At 31.9% G+C, this 21,677-nt stretch overlaps 1 protein-coding gene across 1 annotated transcript; it reads left to right on the forward strand.

The window, feature by feature from the left end:
• The first annotated feature begins 638 nt into the window (after positions 1-638).
• Positions 639-21,514, forward strand: LOC134715495 (solute carrier family 22 member 6-A-like). The gene is made up of 10 exons (XM_063577701.1): positions 639-896; positions 5,262-5,473; positions 7,494-7,724; positions 10,805-11,007; positions 12,045-12,359; positions 13,587-13,721; positions 15,083-15,168; positions 16,746-16,866; positions 17,489-17,561; positions 17,904-21,514. Exons 1-10 carry the CDS (start codon positions 761-763, stop codon positions 18,111-18,113), a joined length of 1,722 nt encoding a protein of 573 aa, XP_063433771.1. The 5' UTR covers positions 639-760; the 3' UTR covers positions 18,114-21,514.
• The last annotated feature ends 163 nt before the right edge of the window (positions 21,515-21,677 follow it).

The following is a 21,677-nucleotide window of genomic DNA, read 5'->3' on the forward strand; positions in this document are numbered from 1 at the left end:
ATGTACACGTTTCTTCTTTTCTAAATCAAGTAATTGCTCCTGTTAAGAAATTTTTATTTGAAAAACTGAATTTGAAAATTATAAACAGTTAGCAGTTATTTCAACGTTGTATTTTACCAAGGGAAAAAGAAACGCGAAAAATGACTGACGTCAATATTGTCCAATGAAAAATAAGTACCAAAAAGTGAGGGGAAAATAATTGTAAAACTATTCAATGGGTAAAACGTATTTTCAAAAATATAATGATTGTCAAATAGTATGTTCATGGATAATGGAATGCAACAGCACACATAATTCATTGGGTTTTTTTTATAAAGAAAATGGTCACAACGAGTGAAACATTCTTTTTATTTCACTCGAGAAAAATACGTAGTAGCCTGTATTGGCATTAATTTCACTTGTATGATTTTACAAATGTGCTGTCATCTACTAATTTTGGAATTTTATTGTTTGCTGATTAAGTTCTTAATTCTATTCGAGTTTCACTTAATGCAAGATTATGGTGTGTAAAAGCGACGAATACTGTGACATATCGAATGTAAATAATTAAAGTACGCCATAACAAAACGCCTATCTAGGTTAAGCGATATAATTTTTTTTCTCTTTAAAAGCTTAGATTTAAATTTGTCAACGTGACGTTCCATAAAAGTAAGAATATAACTATATTTGCCTTCCATAAAAACAAGTATTTAGGAACGTAACAACCAGAACTAGGCTCAGTTCTTAGACATTTGTGCATAGATGACTTGATTCATTTGATATGGATCCAGGTACTGATGTTGATCATGTCTTACAGGCGCTTGGAAATGTTGGTAGATATCAGAAGTTTCAGCTGTCTATGCTGTTTGTATTTATGTTGGAAAATGCTTTTCATTTGATAGCGGCAAACTATATCAGTAAGTTATCTTCCAGTTATTTTTTTAAAACTAATTATCTTTTTCAGATAATTCATATGAATAGTGTTTTTTCTAACGTTCATTTTAATTGTCTTTTTCTATTCTTTTTTGTGCGTCTTTCTGGTCACTTAATTTTATCATTACATCGTAATTCCTTGAGTTTTCTATTTCTATGAAGTATTAGTCTACAGTAAATACAAAAAAAAATTAGAGATTTTAAACAAAATCTGATATATCACATTTATTTGAACTCAATCCAAATATATTTGAATTTACAAATGTACGTGAATACGACATACAGTCATTTCGAAATTCGACTCGAGGGATCAAAGGATAATCGAAAATTCTAGCAATAAGTTGAATTAAAACGATTTTTTGTATCTAAAAGGAAAAGAGGAAAAAGAAGGGGGGGGTCCTTCATGTACAAATAAGATACGATAAGGTTTTAAGTGAGATTTAAAGGTTATAAAGTTTAAACGTTTACTGCGAAGGAGTTTTAAAATTGGTCTAATCGCTGATTTAAGTTTGACCAATGACCGTATTAATATAACAAACTGAGATGGTGTAGAGTTCAGGTCATTATTTTCCACTTAAAATTTGAGTTCACCAGTGCAATTTTCCATACGTTTTCAGTATTTGAGAATTTTTTAGTAAAGGAAATTTAGTCAACTTTTTCTGTGCTGGATATAAGAAGAGAAAAAATACTAATGTACAAAAGGCGTGCACATGAGAAGAAGTAGTACATGTAGATGTGATAGGATAACCAAACAGATAAAAAGATACCAAGGAACAAAAATGTACACAACAACTGGTCACCATATGGTATTCCGCGATGAACAAATCTGATAACATTCCATTTGATTATATGTCTTGAATTCCTCTTGTAACATGTGTCTGAGAGTTACCAATATACAGATTTGTGCTTGAACTTGATCTCAATGCCTTAAGTAATCTCTAAATGGCCCCGACATAACAAGATGTTGTACAATTCTCAATTATTATATTTAATCAAATTAATATTTCATTTTTCAAAGAATTTATTTGCATGTTTGGAAGAATAATATCTATCACATGGCATTTTCAGTATATGAAATATTTTTAATTTCACTTTTAAAAATGTTTTTTTTCTTTTAAGATTTTGTATTCACTTAATTTAATAATTGCAAAAACAATTAGAAAAATGCTGATTGTTTTAATAGTCTTTGAGACAACTCTCCGGGAGAGACAAAATGACATAGACGTCACACGGCCTTTAACATGTGCATGCTTTAGAGAAATAGAAGAAATAGGAGGTAACGGGTTAAACTTAAATAATGTACTGTTTTTTTGTCATGTCTACATTAATTAAAATTTTGAATTCGACAAAAAAATGATAAAGTGATTTTATGATATTCATTCCCATGCAACTATCAGTTTTCCAATGTTTAATTACCATTTAAATAGGTTTAATCACTATTACAGTGAAACCTGACTAAGCCGAATCCTGTATAAACCGAAAACCTGTATAAACCAAACATGTTCGTAAGCACCATCATTTCAAATTATGTGCGTTCTGAACATGATAAAACCGAACATCGGTCATATGCGAACAAAATCTAAGTCCCGAAGAGATTCGGTTTAAACAGGTTTCACTGTATAGACTTTAACTAGTCATTTAAACATAGCAAATGGAAATGGTATAAAGTACAGTTCAATATATTCTGTATAATAAAGATTTACATTTGCCAAATCCTGATGAGATACTGCATGTTTGTGTCAAATAGCGATTGCATTACGAAGACTGAATGTTGAATGTTTGAATTAAATTCTTTGTGTTCATTGATTTAAAAAGACGTGTTAGATATACTTCATTTTATATTTAACCGTGTATTCATTTGTTGAATAGAAAAACAACAATGCACAGAAATATAATAGCTCCCAAGACAACTAGCCAATAAGAACGACAATCACAATATGAAATACATGTACTGTATAAATCAAATCTATAGAATCGAAAAAAATAAATTCAAAACGATTGAAGTTTAAATAAATATTTAAAGGACTTAAGATCTTCAAAGCTTATAACAAAAGAAAAGATTAAAAGGGTATTCATGTGTATTATATGCACTAATAATGGATTTCATTATTAACGTAAGCTTCCAAACTGTAGCTAAATATCATAATCATGTTAAACTAATCATTTTTTTTTATTTTTACATATTTGAAATAGTCATATATTTAGCACATACGAACTTAAACCTAAAATTTGATTTGTCGTATTAAAAAGATGCAATTGTGAAATATTAATTTCTCTAGAGATGTAATGCAGATTCTAAGCAGTGGCTGATTTAGGGGGCAGATGGGCCGCTCCTCTTTTGTAGGAAAAATTTTGCTGACTGTTTAGGGAATGACTTAGGCGGACTCCCTCTTATAGCTGTCAGTCGGCTCCCCCTTATGAAAATTTCTGGATCCGCCACTGCTATATAAATTCGTGTTTTCATATTTCTCCAGATCCTGTAGCACATTTGTTTTTCGTCATACTTGTCTCATGGTTTGTAAAAAAGATAAGAAATTTGTTAAAAGTTTGATTCATTTTGAAAAACACATGAATAAAACTTTTCATAAAATAATGTTTACACTCGTCAGAAAAACCCCGATTCTATCAAATCTAGACGTTATCATGAACTGATATAAGAAACGATGATTTATTTAGTATGTATTCTTGGCATTTAGTCAGATAGCCCTGTTTTCTTCCCAACTATTTAGAACAGTCATGTCATTAGATGACCAGAACTGAACAAGATGATCCACATGTGAAAATAAACCAAACCTGATTGGCAATTATTGTTAGCTATATGTTTGCATTTCTGTCATATCAATACATAAATATACAGATGCATCTAGAATGATTATATACTTGAGATAATTCACTGATATAGTAGAAGAAATCATATTTTGTACCTGTACAAACGTATCAACAAAAACATCGAACTGTCATATTCCTGACTTAGTAAAGGCATTATGGGAAGTATCATGGATTTGGACTGTTTATAGTTAGCTCAAACCTCAAACTGTGTTAATTGACAACTGTATTTAACAAAGAAAAAAGACTGCAATATGAAAATAAAAACACCCTATCGCGTTTAAAAGAATTTGCCAGCAACGATTCTGTAAGATCATGTAATAATTCAATGAAGATCTACGCAAAAAAAATACGAAACTATTAAAGCACGATAAATATTGCTAGTACCAATAGAGAGATACGTTTTAACACTTTACATGATGTGATGTCAAAAATTATATAAAAAAACACGGACTAAAATAAGTTTAAAGTTCATCATTGAGAGCCATAAGGTGACCTATTGGTGTTTGAATGAATAAAAAAGGAAGTATAATATAATATCATGGTAACATCAATATAGTTTTATGATAAAAACACCAAACGTTAAGCAACAACCAATAACTTGTGAAAGGTTTGCAATTCAAAGAAATTTATCCTGTGCTATATAGACATGCATTTCATCTATGATCACGCCCACGCAGATTGGGTCTTTTTAACCTACATTCAAAATCATGCCAGAGTGGGTGCATATAATATAATCTTAAAGATAAACTTGACCGTAATACAATTAGTAAGACTTTAAAAATACTGACAATAACATTTAATCATTCATTATTTTGTGTATTGTTCTGCTAGAGCCTAAAGGTATAAGATTACTAATCTTAGATTAAATCTTACAATATTTTAAATGTACTTAACTTGTCCAAAAACTAGGTCATGCTCCACCATTTTTTTAACCTAGCAACTCTTCCATTTTTGTTTTAGAAGAAAAATTAAAACCGAAACAATGATTGTTTTTATATCAGTTTTTGAAGAAGAAAAAAAACCTTTCAATTCTTTGATTATTTTTTTGGCAAAATCTAGGTCAATTAAAATTCAAAACGTAACTAAAAGCTGTGTATTTTAAGAATTCACGCTGCAATGCATTCATTATTTTTTTTTTCATTTATTCACTTTTCGATACTTATGGTTCGTTATTGTTCTGCGAACTTTCTATTTCTTTTTCGGTTGTCATTAAGTTTCCTAAACAAATGTTCCTTCAGTGTGCAATGATGTGATTATTGTTAAGAATTTTAATGAAAGGTAGGGTCAGGGACATAGTTAGGGTTAGGCTCAGGGTCAAATAGGGTTCACGATGCTACAAACTCACAATGATTAAAAATTTATCAGAATTTGAATTTTCTTGACTAAATGATTCCTCATTAATTTTATTTCGCCGACTTTTTTCACAGAAAAAGTGCCCAAAACAAATCTTGTTACCTTTTATCGTAGTTTCAGAAATCATGTAGATTTTTGGTAAATTTTCTAACTTGTCTTTTTTCCAGGTTACAGACCAGATTACAACTGTAAATCTGTAAATGCAACAGAGTTGATCTATAACCATTACAAATCAGCTTCCAACTTATCTGATATATATGTTAAATATGGAAAGTGCGAAATTGATATTAACGCAAATGGTACTGAATATAAATTTTCACAGTCTTGTCCAAATGGTTATGAATACGATATACCAACAGACAGATCCACCGTTACAGAGGTATGCAGGTCGTTTATATGTATTTTTATATTAACCTTTACCATTGTAAAAAAGAAGACATTTTAGTATGGATGTTGAAACTGTCATAATTTTAAAGATTTACTAAGCTTTTCTATAAAGCATTTCGTCATATACTGCTGCCGGTGGACTAAGTCTATCAGTCCCCGATGGTATTATTAGCATAGTAGTCAGAGCCTCGAAACTGACAATATTTATAGTATACTTTTCTTAAATTCTCAGTCAGTAAATCTATAAATAAGTAAGAGACCAAGGTTCAAATTCCCTTATGCAATATTAAGAGTTTAAGGATAAGATTCAGAGTTTTAAACGATAAGATTAAGAGTTTAAAGATAAGATTCAGAGTTTTAAACGATTAGATTAAGAGTTTAAGGATAAGATTCAGAGTTTTAAACGATTAGTTTAAGAGTTTAAGGATAAGATTCAGAGTTTTAACCGATTAGTTTAAGAGTTTACGGATAAGATTCAGAGTTTCAAACGATTAGATAAAGAGTTTAAGGATAAGATTCAGAGTTTTATACGATTAGATTAAGAGTTTAAGGATAAGATTCAGAGTTTTAAACGATAAGTTTAAGAGTTTAAGGATAAGATTCAGAGTTTTAACGATTAGTTTAAGAGTTTACGGATAAGATTCAGAGTTTCAAACGATTAGATAAAGAGTTTAAGGATAAGATTCAGAGTTTTAAACGATTAGATTAAGAGTTTAAGGATAAGATTCAGAGTTTTAAACGATTAGATTAAGAGTTTAAGGATAAGATTCAGAGTTTTAAACGATTAGTTTAAGAGTTTAAGGATAAGATTCAGAGTTTTAAACGATTAGATTAAGAGTTGAAGGATAATATTCAGAGTTTTAAACGATTAGATTAAGAGTTTAAGGATAAAATTCAGAGTTTTAAACGATTAGTTTAAGAGTTTAAGGATAAGATTCAGAGTTTTAACGATTAGTTTAAGAGTTTAAGGATAAGATTCAGAGTTTTAAACGATTAGGTAAAGAGTTTAAGGATAAGATTCAGAGTTTTAAACGATTAGATTAAGAGTTTAAGGATAAGATTCAGAGTTTTAAACGATTATTATAAGAGTTTGAGGATAAGATTCAGAGTTTTAACGATTAGTTTAAGAGTTTAAGGATAAGATTCAGAGTTTCAAACGATTAGATAAAGAGTTTAAGGATAAGATTCAGACTTTAAATGATTAGATAAAGAGTTTAAGGATAAGATTTAGAGTTCAAAAGATGATTACTGCATGAGAAAATAAGCAAACCTCCGTTTGGAGTTGTATGACTTAAAGAGGGACATGAACATAATAGCAAAACTGAACCAAGATGAACTTTGATTGAGGGATTTGGAGGACCTTTATAATTTCTAAATTAATAGTCAATCTTTGAACAGAATAGTTAAGAATAAAAGGATGTTATAAATCATGTCAGCACCGAAGTACTGACTACTGAGCTTGCTGGTTGCCATGGAAAAAAACAGCCCATGCACCAACAGTAGTATCAACAAATATGAAAAAAAATGTTTTTAATCCAAAACACAGATGACTCTCCCCTTAGGTTTAGACTGCGTATGTGCAAATCATACACAATGCGGACGTTTCGAAGTAATTGTGTTTCGTCGGGGGAAATTTGTTTAAAATGAAACTACATGTATTTAGCTGCAGTGTTACACAATTCCTATTTACAAATACAGACATTATGTCAGTGTGTTTTATAAATCCAATTTGAAGAAAGGGAGGCAAGACAAATGTGAACGGAACATTATCCCCCAAAAACACGACTCACCAATATTTTCTTTGGTAATCTAATTAACATTTAAGCAATACAATTAGTCGGTGGATTCTCATACTGTATGCCAATAGTCTTTGACACTTCTTAAATATATAGGAGAGTATTCACAAACCTCAACGCAATCACATTTTCGACCAAAAATTATCCAATGACCCGAAAAACATTGTCTATTCCTTACAAATAAATACACTTAAAACCTCTCTTTTTAATTTTCAGTGGGACCTTGTCTGTGAGGGATCAGCGCGATCAGAGTTGGCTCAGACAATGATCATGTTGGGACAAGCTGTAGGTGCTGCTATTTTCTCTCCTCTTTCTGATAGATACGGAAGGAGACCAATAAACATTTTGTCTCGATGTCTTTATCTAATAGCCGGGGTGACTGCAATGTTTTCACCCTCCATTGCAGTTTTCTCTGTTTTCAGATTGTTGATAGGAACATTTCAAGGAGTAAGTAACAATAAAAAATCACTAAGTGTCAGTCTTAGTAAGAATCGGGCTACTAGTATATACGGAAGGAGACCAATAAATATTTTGTCTCGAAGTCTTTATCTAATAGACGGAGTGACAGCAATGTTTTCAACTTCCATTTTAGATGTATGTTTGTTTCAAAACATGGCAAAAAAACAACCGACCTACCCATCCTATTTTGATATTACCCTCATTCTGAGTTAGAAATGGTAGGTCTTTCGTTTCTGCTTGTCTGTTAATTCGAGAAATTATAAAACATTTGGTTAGAATGATAGCAAATTACGGGGTAAGCCCCCTTGATTATTCATTTCTAGTGTATTTCAACCAAATTATAACTTGAAATACCGAAAACAAATGTTATATTCGAACATCGTTATACATATTTGAACTTAAATATATGTGAACTTGAGTGTTTGTTTGTTCAGTTTTCACCGCAGCCTGGTTCTTAGACGGACTGGCACTTCATTATTAAGACATATTTTTAATGTTCAGTCTATTCTAATCTATAATTCTTAAAACTATTTTCCTTTAAAATCCTTACATTGACACGGCATAGTATGATTAGAAAGTTTAACGTCTTCTCCAAAACAATAAGAAATATACACTTTATTTATGAACACAGTCATGCTTCTTGTATTGCATTAGAATCTTTTGATAAAAAAATACGGATATTTGGTTTGATTGCCAATGAGACAACTATCCACAAATGTTCAAATGAATAGGATGTAATAAATTATAGGCAACCGTACGATCTTCAACAATGAGAAAAAATACTGCATGGTCGGCTATAAAAGGCCTCGACATGACAATTTTTGAACAATTCAGTTGTGAAAACTAAACGGCTTCATTTATAACAAAACAATTGACGTAAAACAAATATGACCGACATAAACCAACGACAATCACTGAACTGGCTCCTGACTTGGGACGGACACATACAGAATGTTATTGGATTAAACATGTGTGTGAGCACTCAACTATTCACTAGTCTGTGCCAGTCGTGTAACAGTACAATATAAGAAAACACTATAAAAATCGGTTGAGAAGTGCTTATCTCATATGATGGATACATAAAGAAATACATCTAACAAAGACACAGAGTGAACGAGGGCGGGTTATTACACATCCAACAACAAAAAGACACTGAAGTACAGGCCTGTGAGAACTCGCAGTTCTTTATTAGCTAGTTAAAAGCAAAAAGCTAACAACTAATAAAAAGAACTTATGTATCTAAGACTGAAATACCAATCAGTACTCATCCAATATCCAATGAATTAAGTGTAAAGGCATGATTAACAGTCAGAGAAAAAATACGGCCTTATACATGCGATTTCAAACAATAGATAATGACCGATTTTAATAGCGTGAAAATACATATGTGTAATTCTAAGCATGTTGATGTCAACACCATCTTCTTCGTCTTCTATGCACTCCACAAGTTCCGTCACAGCTATTAACCCTCCCTCTGAGCTTTTACCACCTTGCCCACAAATCCAACTGCTTTATTTCTATGTAGATATTTTAAATGTAAGATTTTACTCGGAACTTCTACTCAATATGACCAAATAAACGGAGAATATGTCCATAGGACACCAATAATGCCCCAGCTAGCATATATAACATTATAAAGAAGGGTAGTGTTGGGGCGTATGTGCGTACTAACGGACAAGGGTAACACTTAATGCTCACTCCGAAGCGGCAGGAAATAAAAAAACCGGACGTTTTTATACTAAACATGAGCATACCCGAACAATTCCCGATTATCCCTACGACCTATATACGATCTGGTCTGGTCAAAATCATGAGTAAAGATCGTGAATTGATCGAAATTATCGAAAAAGTATTCATTTTGTTGTCGGGATGGCGTCGTGATGGAGTCATTAAGGAGTCGTAAATTGTCGAGTTAAGATCGTGTACAGTCGAATGGTAGGGTATAAGTCGTAAACAGGCCCGATCAAGAATTTGGTTGAGCTTGGTCGTGGAAATTTGGACAATCCGGGTCATCGAGTTTATCTGATCGGCAGTGTGAACCTAGCTTTACACAAATACCATGGTATGGCTAATTAGCTAATACCTGGAACGTAGTATCGGGAACCAGGATAATACAGGTGATGGTTCTCGAGTGCTGAGCGCAAATGCATATTCATATGTTTATGCTTTATTTTATTAAGTATAATTATACCATCCCTACGGGAATTATGTTTTTCGGTCTGTACTTGCGTTCGTCTGTCAGTCCGTCCAATTTTAAAGTCATATGAAATGAGTGACTGGTGAAAAATAATGTTTATCCAATTCTTGAACCTGAAAGCATGTATATATCATAAACTTAGTCTTCTGTGCACGATTTTATCATTTTTTACCCAAACATATCGAATAGTCGTCAATTTTTTCTCTCTCTATCTGTTACTAGTAAAAATAGAAGTTCATTAATTCATTATTGTCGTGTTTTGAAGTCGAAGGTTAACGATTGTCACCTTATTCTAAACAACCAACACAGAAACATGATTATTGAGCACGTGTATAACATATACAATCAGATAATTGTTTATTTAAGTAACATATACATGCGTATTGCGATCACCGGATTTTTACGAGAAGAGTCACGCTAAGATAACTTGCATACGGAAAATGTGTCGGCGAATTGCAAAGTAAACTTCTTCCAAATGTTGACAAATTAAAGAACTTTCTTCAGAAAGTTTATATACATAAGTTTTATAATTAATACATTAATGAAGACGATCCATTTTGTTATCATAAACATATGCATCATTATTATTTTTTTTTAGGTTTCATATGACTTTAAACTTAGTACACATGTTCCCTATGGTATGACCACTCTAATTGTAATAACAAGTTAATAGTTTTTAACCCAATTGCACAGTCCACTGACCATAGAAAATGATAAATCGAGTGGAACATCCGTTTTCTATGGACACATTCTTGTTATGCTTGTAGAATAATCCCTTTTTTTTTTCTTTTTTTTTTTATAAATAAACATTTATTTCACAGTTAGATTAAGAGATGGGAACTGCTAACCATAAGTTTTATTATTTTTTAAGGGCAGTGTGATGACTGGTACAACCATGTGTGTAGAGTTACTACCAACAGAATTTCGTCACAAAGGAGAAGGACTAGCATTCTTGGCGTGGACATTTGGGATTGTTTTTACTTCTGTTGTTGGATACATTTGTCAAAATCTGCCATGGAGATATTTCCAAATGATTTTAGGGTTATTATCATGGCATGTTGTTTTTGATTGGTTGTAAGTTAATTTAAGCTTTAAGACACCGGTGTATTTTGAGCCTGAATGTATCATTCACGAGTTACATTCATAAACAAACTTGATATTAAAAAAATGCTTACTTGCATATAATAAGTTATTTTTTTTATTTTCAACAATCCACATAAAAAAGACGTGGTATGGTTTCCGTTGAGACTTCTATTCCCCAGTGACTAGATGACGTAGGTGTAAACATATGTCACCCGTACATCATAGTATAATGAACGAAACCTATACCGTATTGAGGTTATAGATTAACACTAAATGACAAAATGTTAAACCATTCAAACGAAAAGACTCACGGTTTGATGTGTATACAAAAGTTATTACAAACATCAACAGGCGACAACCATATACTGAATTACAAGCTACCGAATAGGACAGGCACATTCCAAATAGGGAGGGGTTATATAATGTTTAGGGCGATCATCCCTAACCTAAGACATTCGTGTAACAGTACAACACAAGAAAAAACTATAAAATTAGTTTAAAAAGGAGTTTATTGGATCGACACGAAGCACTGAGAAAACAATTACTAAAAGACAAGAGACACAAAGTACCGATCTAGTAACACTGGCGTTACTAAAAGATAAATGTCTCCCACGCTAATACCAATCATTACACATAAAATATTAGTGGATTAAGTATAAAAAGTGTGAATTGACTTGACCATGGGGACTTCCAAAACAGAAGTATTGACAATGAGTAAATATATTATTGTAAATGTTCATAACTGTTTTGGAATGAATATTTATTGATGCTATTTTGGAAATAAAAGCTAGATCTAAAATATTTGTGTGTTTTTAAAGACCATTTTTATTAAACTAACATGCATGAATGTTTCTAAGTGTATGTGCATATTAACAAAAACTGGAGCCTTAACAGCTATTTACTTTTCTAAATGTTTGTGGTATGTTTTCGTCTCATTTTAATTGCACACTGATTTTTTTTTTGGTAAAATTTAAATAAAGTATTAGCACACTATTCATTAATATTTGCCATTTTGTAACGTTTTACAGATTTCTCGACGAATCGCTAAGATGGCTCCTTGCAAATGGAAAAACAAAACAGGCAATGAAGATAATAAAGAAAGCAGCATCATGGAATAATCAAAGTTTTGAGTCAGTAATGGAATCAGTCAAAAAGAAACAACCACTTACTTCTATGGAGCTCGTTATACAAACTCCGGAAAAACCCGAATCAAACGGCGATCATCAGCCGTTGGAAGCCAATGACACGACTGAGGTTAAACAAAAAGTCCACAAATACTCAGCTTTCACCATTTTAAAGCATAAAAAAATTCTTATTGTCTCAGTTTTGCTATGGGTGATATGGTAAGCTAAACGAAGTATTTGATTTGTTATTGTCTATATATTGTTCATATTTACCATTTTAGTTAATGTTTACTTGTTATTAGGTTTTAACGGGTTTTTTTATGTGTTGTCTTTTTATGCCCCATTTATGGGCATTATGTTTTCTGGTCCTCCGTTCGTCCGTTTGTCCGTCTGACCCGCTTCAGGTTAAAGTTTTTGGTCGAGGTATTTTGATGAAGTTGAAGTCCAATCAACTTGAAACTTAGTATACAAGTTCATTATGATATAATCTTTCTAATGTCAATTAGAAATAAGATATTTGACCCCATTTTCACGATCTACTGAACATATAAAATGATAGTGCGGATTGGGCATCCGTGTACTATGGACACATTCTTGTTTGCATATGTGTGTTCCTGCTTTGGTTTTTTTTAAACGTATGACAGTCAACTCCAATAAAAGAAACTGTGTGACACAGTTTCTTTTATTGGAGTTGCTTAAAACACCAACCGTTCATAAATTCATAAATTCACAAATTTGAAAAATGTTTTATGTAATCTTATCGAAGCATTTACAAGTCAGAGAAGAACGGTTGTCTGAATATATTGATACACGTATAATTTGAAACTTTTTCAATGCCTGCTTCTTATCTTGTAAGGACTTATTGTTTTTTAAGAACCAGTAGAATTTAAGGAGAAATGGCGATTATCTTAATCATAGAAAGCAACAAATTTTCTGGTAAACACACTTTCAAAAGTTAAAAAAAAACCCCGCTCAGTTAGTCAGTCATTACTATCAATTGCACTTGTAATGTACATAAGTCCAACACAATCTGTATAGAACTGAAATGTATAACCGAAGGTAGATGGATGAGTTACCTATTGACACATAGCATTTCATGTGCATTTCACATAGTTAGAGAGGCTACACTGCATTACTTATAATCGATTATATTTTACATGAGATATACAATTTATTAGCCTTTTTTTATTACTGTAAAAAAAATTATACCATATCTAAAAAACAAACCACTGTCAAATAAGACAGTCATAAGAAGACAAAAGTAATTAGAAAATCAAGACAGAAAAGGTCCAAAACCAACTGAGTAAAACGACAAAAACTTATTTATGTGATCACAATTATTTAAGTTTTTTAATGTTTGATCGAAATCCTATATATTCTATTATTTCTTAAGAGTGAGTATAAAAATAGAAACTCTAGAATTTACTGTTGTTTCTATTATGATAGGATAACAAATACACTGACGTATTATGGGTTGATGTTAATGACATCTAAACTTGCCGGTGACAGATATCTGAACAATATATTAGGTGCTCTTGCTGAGGTTCCTGCAATTATCCTCCAGCAGCTTATAATAAACAGGTAACTATTTTCCGTTGTATCAATATTTAAGAATTCTATGCATCTTTTGGTAAATTCATTGGGATGTATAAGCGCTGTCCGAACAACATGTTGCATGATGCACTGAAGCGCTTAATATACGCAAGGTCAACGTACGCTTTTACATGTACAACCTTGAAAAATTACAAAAAGAAGCGTACAATGCTAATAATTACAACTATTCAATAAAATATGATTTCTGTCAATATAAAAAAGAAGATTTGGTATGATTGCCAATGAGACAACTATCCAAAAAAGATCAAAACGACACAGACATTAACAACTATAGGTCACCGTACGGCCTTCAACAATGAACAAATCTTTCTTTTATCTACCTGTGCACTTTATGGTTGCATTTCTTGTTATCAAGAACACCGTGTATCATCGGTACACCGGATATAGGTACTAAGCAAGCGGGCATGATCGGTTTTGACCTTGCATTAGTAACACAAATCTTTGTTTTGCTTGATCAATATTCAATGTACATTTCTCAACATTTGAAATTCTTGCTCCCAAATAATTCTCACATCGATTTTTTTCCTATTCATAAAACAAATTTGATATTCTTATAAGAACAAATAACTTGTACAAGCGCAAATAGTTGTGAATGTCAACACCAACTTTCAATTTCGATACAGTTGTTGAGACATTTACATGTTTTATCTGAAATAAACCTAATACAGGGCAAAAGAAATAGTCACTTATCATAAACCTGCCTGTGATTACTCTTTCCTTGTAACATGTTATATTTCATTTTGAAATGAAAATGAAGACAAGAGATTGCTTGCTGTTAGCCAATTAAATAACGTATAATAATGAAACATACAGGTTATGTTAATATTATTGAACTGTAAAACGTCGAATGGTTTTGTTCAAAAGTGCAGCATCAGCTTTATTTTTTGGAGATGCGTATTTAGAACGTTTATTAAAGGTATAACCGTATTTGTTTGACCTAGTAATAATAGTAAAACAAACCATGATGATAGAATAATAGTGAACTTGTGTGCGGTTGTCACTAGTGCGATGTGTGCATCTCAAAGGAGACGAAAAATACCAAAGAGGCATTTCGATCTTAATTCTAAAAGTTCTAAAAACAAACTTGCAATGCCATGGCAAAACAAAAGAGGAAAAGAAGTAACTATTCACAAAACGCAGCATAGAAAGCTATGAATTGTGGGATGGGAGCTACGGATCTCGGGTGCTTCAGAATAATTAGTGACCCATTAGTAGATCCTGCTACACATGTGTTATACATATAAGAAAGTTGCATAGGTTGGAAGTAATTTTAAATCCTCAAAGGAATGATTCTCATGCAACTATTTATTTGTGCATTTAATTTTTAGAATCGGCAGACGATATGTACTTGTGATGTATCATGGTCTAGCGGGTGTAACACTAATCGCTTCCTCTCTATGTTTCACTTATTCAAGTATGTATGATATTGCATCTATTATTTTAGAACAAAGTATCGTTGGTAATTGATATAGACACATTTTGATGATTGATACGCAATATGTTTTATGTGGTTGTTTCATCGAATATCAGAACAGAATAAAGGGAGCATTTGGATTAAGTAATTACTTCCCTTCTAGACCTGTAATTGTTTACATTTTCTTATGATACACCAGAAGCGGAACCAGGATTTCAGATAAAGGCGGGGAGGGAGGGGGCGCAAAGTTTTATTTTAGACGAGCGGTACGAGGCAAATTTTTCTTTAGGTAAAATTATTGAAATATAGGTATTTCGAACTAGGTAAAATTAGCAAGAAATTAAAGTTTTAAGCAAAAACCGCCCATATCTGCCCTGACAACGATCTACAATCACTAGTGACTGACTGACGTATGGATGGGCGGACAGAGGTAAAATAATATCTTCCTGTTCCGCAAAGAACTCTCGAGTTATGATTGCAAGGTCTCGTACAAATTAGAAAAATCTACAACAATCTCCTAACAACCCTAACTTACGCACTAAGAGATTCATATTGATATATGAATGAGTTTATAAAGCTACAGTTGTTAAGCTGCAGCCCAAAAAACTAGAAGCTGAAGATCATGCGAACATTTTATTTTGATTCTGTGTTCCTATACAAACCAATCTACAATCAAGACACCAACACTTGTTGTAAAATGATCTATATATAGCAATATCAGGTAATAAATATCTCAACTATTCCTTGAAAGACATGGTGTTGGTAGTTGTGACAAAACGTAATACCGTAACATCACAACAATAAATAACCATGGTTTGCACATCGACAATGTGTCTAAGCCAACTGTACATGGTTTCCATAATGTGAAATGAAACGGGTTTACTAAAGAATTATTTTTACACTCCATAATTCCAGCCCCGACAAACTTGGTTAAGACGATGGAAATGTTAAAGAGATGACAGATAGACGAGCGGACCGACGGAAGCAAAGTGAGACGAGACAGATCACAACAGCTCATCTGACTAATACTAGTATTAGATTTTGAAAACGAAAATTTTTAATTTTCTCCGTGACTTTTAATTGTCCTTTCATAATATCTGTTTTTACTTTTTTGATTTTCGGAGGTCGTGCCAGACTTTATATATACTTTGTTCGCCACGAACCACTAAAATTAGAATGAGATGCGTTGATGAAGTTATGTTTATTTTCTAAGGATTCCATGCATGTAATACGGTAAATAATTCGGCAAATTTTTTAGGCTGCAAGCAAGAAATATATAGAGACAGACATACAAATAACCATCCGCTTGAACAGTTAAATAAGTTGTAGACAACCCATGCTTTGCAAATTTTAGGGAAGCGCAAGCCCGCCACGCCACCGCCTCTGTTAACACATGTAACTCATTTTAAAACATTGAAGAAAAATGATAAACACATTGAATACAAATAAGAAAAAAAATACTGAAATACGGAATTAAACTGTATAATTAAGTTAAACAGCAAGTGACGATATAAAAACAACACATTCATTACTTCGACAAAAGTTTTGTAAATTGGAAACAATGATTGTTTTTTTAGAACAATATGAGTGGCTGACACCTCTGTCGACATTTTTCTCAATTCTTGGAAGATTCGCTGCTGTCGGTTCCTTCAGTAGTGTGTTCCTTTATACTCCGGAGCTGTATCCTACCAACTTAAGGTACAAAATATTATATTTACAGTATGTATTATAAAATTGTTGGCTTTTTTGTGTACAGGTCATGTCACCGACTTATTTCGAAATATTTATTACAAAAATCCATTATGAACAGAAAAGCTCTAAACTTTGTTCAAAAGGACTATACACTCTTTATTATTTAAAGAAAAGGAAACAAGTTTTGTTTCTTGCCAAAAACATGGTACAATGTACTAAAATATATAAATGCAACTTATTATCATCGTTATATAAGTCTTGGAATTAACCAGTAAATTTTTAAACGCAAAAAGTAAGTTTTAATTAGCCTTTTCAGAATCTAAAGGACTGTGGGTAATCTCATTGTTCGTACACCAAAATGATAATGTTACGTCATTGGTTGAATTTCAATTATTTAGAACTTTTTCACCAATCACAACGTTTTGGTGTAAGTTTATGAAAATATTTCCCAGAATTCATTAAATTCTTTAACGTTGAATTTCAAATAAACAATGCTTATTGAAACTAAAATGAAAACGATTTATCATTGATTGTTACCTGGCTTTAGTAAATAATCATGAGAACTACCAATGACTGTGAAAAGTAATATAAATATGATTACTATAGAAACATTTTAATTTGATTACAGGAATGTTGGACTAGGCATGGCGTCAACGATATCTAGAATAGGATCGATGATTTCACCATTTGCTGCTACTCTGGTAAGAAAACAATTTAAAAAAACAGTACACCATCCGACTGAGCAGAAAAACAATTTCATGTAAAATTCTGAATCACTATTGTAAAGTACAATTATTCCTGAAAACGGACTCATATTTTTGGCCTTTACATTTTTTTATTCGAGCGTCACTGATGATGTTTTTAGAAGAAGAAATGTATGTCTTACTACAAAATTTAAATCTTAGTACCTTTTATGCGCTAATTTATCAACACTCAGTTTCTTATATAGATGATTAATTAACTAAAGCTAATGAATCAACTAAGTTGTAATGTAGTACCATGATTCCTTTCATACGTTAATGTTTTACTTTTATTTGTTTCAGGCTGATCAAGTATTTTGGGGACCGGCGGTCATTTTTGCTGTGCTGAATATAATATGTACTATAATGCTATTGACCTTGCCAGAAACTATGGGTCGCCCGCTGCCAACAACAGTTCATGAGATGAAAGCTTGGTTCAAAGATAAAAAACTTTTTGATGTTCGTTGGCCAAAACATTATCGCAACAGAAAGGAGATGTCTAACAATTCTTGATATTGTGTTAAATCATAGTTTTATCATACAACCATGTAGATACCCATTTTACTTTTGAAGCAATTATCATCTTTCTACTTTTTTCATTCTTGCATTTATCCTAGAACAGAAACCATATTTCATCATTATGCTATCATGCCTCACAACAACTTATATAAATCCCTTTCATTCTGGACATTTATCCTAAAACTGAAACAAGTTTCTATTTATGTTTAATAACATTAACGGTACCAATTTTCCTGCACTAGATGCGCATTTCGACAATTCATTTCTCTTCAGTGATGCTCGTGGCCAAAATATGTAAAATCCAAAGTTTATATAAAAGATGAAGAGCTATAATCAAAAAGTTCCAAAAAGTATAGCCAAATCCATGAAAGGAATCAGAGCTTTGCATGAGGGAGATACATTCCTTTATTTATAATAATTTTTATCATTTTGTAACAGCAAATTTAATAACACAAAAAATCCGTATTTTCATGCCAGTACCGGAGTACTGGCTACTGGGCTGGTGATACCCTCGGGGACTAACAGTCCACCAGCAGAGGCATCGATCCAGTTGGAAATCCATGAAAGGAATCAGAGCTTTGCATGAAGGAGATACATTCCTTAATTTATAATAATTTTTTATCATTTTGTAACAGCAAATTTAATAACACAAAAAATCCGTATTTTCATGCCAGTACCGGAGTACTGGCTACTGGGCTGGTGATACCCTCGGGGAAGCTTGACAACAAAGTATATAAATCCTTTTCATTCTTGACATTTATCCTAATATTAAAACAAGTTTCTACTTTTATTTTATGTTTATACTTGACTACAAAGTATATAAATCCTTTTCATTCTTGACATTTATCCTACAACTGAAACAAGTTTCTATTTATGTTTTAACTTGACAACAAAGTACTATATAAATCCTTTTCATTCTTGACATTTATCCTATAACTGAAACAAGTTTCTATTTATGTTTTAACTTGACAACAAAGTATATAAACCCTTTTCATTCTTGACATTTATCCTACAACTGAAACAAGTTTCTATTTATGTTTAAACTTGACAACAAAGTATATAAATCCTATGACAAACATATCACCTGGTGATCTAATTTTTTTATAATAATAATATTTAACCTGAATATCTTATGTTATCAGAATATTGAAAATTCGAAAAAAAAATATGAATGAAATAATATTTTGAAGCAACAATACCTACATTTACTGAGTTAGTTGATCGCGAATCAAAAGCGGCAAAACCACATGCATTATTTTTTAGTTCGAATTAGGTAAATGTCTTGATAGTGTGAAGACAGAAAAATGCAATGAATAAAGGCAACAGTTATATATCGCTATTCAAAAGTCATAAATCGGTTGAGATAAAAACATATCAGAGGGAAACACATCAACTATATAAGGAAAACAACGGAACAACATAAATACTGAAGTACAACAGAAACAAAATACTATGTTAACATACTTAGTAACATAACAACTCTTTTTTTATTGAAATAAGCAGTATTTTTTATTATTTTTTTTGCTTTTCTCAAATATGATAACCGAAGCAGTTTTTAATTGAATTTTATTGTTTATTTGTATGTCGTGTTAATTTATAACTTACACATTAAACTCCGACAAATTATTAATGTGCCTGTTTTAAGCCAGGAAATATAAATAAGTGTTTGCCAAATACTCTACGAAAAATCTATATTTGTATTTGACTGTACTTATTTTTACTCGACCAGTCTGAATTGGTATGACTTTTGCTTGACATTACTCGACCCCAGTCTGAGTTATACTCGACTGTACTGAATCGTACTTGACCCTTATCTTTGTCGTTGAAAAAGTCTGAACTATTACTCGACCAGTCTGAAACAGTCTTAATCCATTCTCGAACTGTACTCGACTTATTTTTCCAGTGTAAACCATACTTACAAAAATGTAACCAAAGGTCTGTACAATACTCGACCAGTCTGAACCATACTGGACCAAATAACTTTAAACTGTTAAAACAGATTTCTTTTTAAATGACACATGTTACAACAGCCAATAAAATCAATGAATTGTTTAACCTTCAAGTTCATTAGAAATATATCTATTATTTAAATTTGGGATAAAAAAATATTTTTTATATACAATTTATATCAAAAAGGGAGAAAAATTAAAGAAATGAATAAAATTGATCTTCTGATTAGTGGTGAAGTATAAAGGAACACATCTGCTTGGGGCAAACTCAGTAATAAGATCACACCTGGTCAGAGGTATAAAATTCTAAATAACATTTATTCAAAAGAGCAACTCAAATAACAAGGCCTTTCCAATATACGAGATAAGAAATAAACGAGATTAAGAAAATATACTTTTCTTTTACCTGTAATAAAGACACATTGAGGTAATAAAACCATATTAAAGTGCTTTTTGTATGCCATGTCTTTTATTTGACAAGAACTAATTTAAATTTAATTGCATGAACTTTTATGCCGATAGAAGAGGGGCTTTATGTTTTTTCTGGTCTGTGCGTCCGTTCGTTCGTTTGTTCGTTCGTCCGTCCGTCTGTCCTTCTGTCCGTTCGTCTCCCTTCAGGTTAAAGTTTTTGGTCAAGGTAGTTTTTGAGGAAGTTGTAGTCCAATCAACTTTAAACACAGTACACATGTGCCCTATGATATGATCTTTCTAATTTTGATGCCAAATTAGTGTTTTGACCCAAATTTCACGGTTCACTGAACATAGAAAATGATAGTGCAAATTTCAGGTTGAAGTTTTTGGTCAAGGTAGTTTTTGATGAAGTTGAAGTCCAATCAACGGGAAACTAAGTATACATGTTCCCTGTGATATGATCTTTCTAATTTAAATGCCAAATTAGAGTTTGTACCCCAATTTCACGGTCCACTAAACACAGAAAATGACAGTGCGAGTAGGGCATCCGTGTTCATTCTTGTTACTGTTACTTTGGAACACATTTCCTTTATTAAAAAGGCTATTAAATTAGGGTAGTCAAAATATCTGAAATTAAATACTCGGATACTCGGTCATGCTACTCGAGTACTCGCGAGTACTCGGATGAAGCTTAAATGTTTATTGAAAAGTTTAGATTTTAGGTAGGATGCAGTATTTTTGTAAATACCTTTCATAAACATGTTAACGAAAGATAAACTACACACATAGCTTGATGCTGTTTTGTTTGTGTCAATTAAACAATGAATTACTGGCTGCCGTTTCTATAAATAAGCTATAATCATAACAGCAATAATTGTCAAACGAGTATCCGAGTACTAAAACTGTACTAGAGTTCTCGGCCTTTCGATCGAGTACCCGAGTACTCGAGTACTCGTTGCCATCCCTACTATTAATGATTGCTATAGGAATTCTTTTATCAGGATTATATTAAATTAATCGGTTAAACAAAACAAAACAAAGGTCTCATTTTTTTTTAAATTTATTAAGTTGCTTTGTATACAATTATATTTATATATATATTACTCGTCTAAACATCAACCCAACAGTGTTAGATCTGTAAATTTGCTTTCGCAAATATATATATATATTAATAAAAAAATTATTCACTGCATTATTT

This window comes from Mytilus trossulus, chromosome 4, assembly GCF_036588685.1.
Source record: "Mytilus trossulus isolate FHL-02 chromosome 4, PNRI_Mtr1.1.1.hap1, whole genome shotgun sequence".
Classification (NCBI taxonomy): domain Eukaryota; kingdom Metazoa; phylum Mollusca; class Bivalvia; order Mytilida; family Mytilidae; genus Mytilus; species Mytilus trossulus.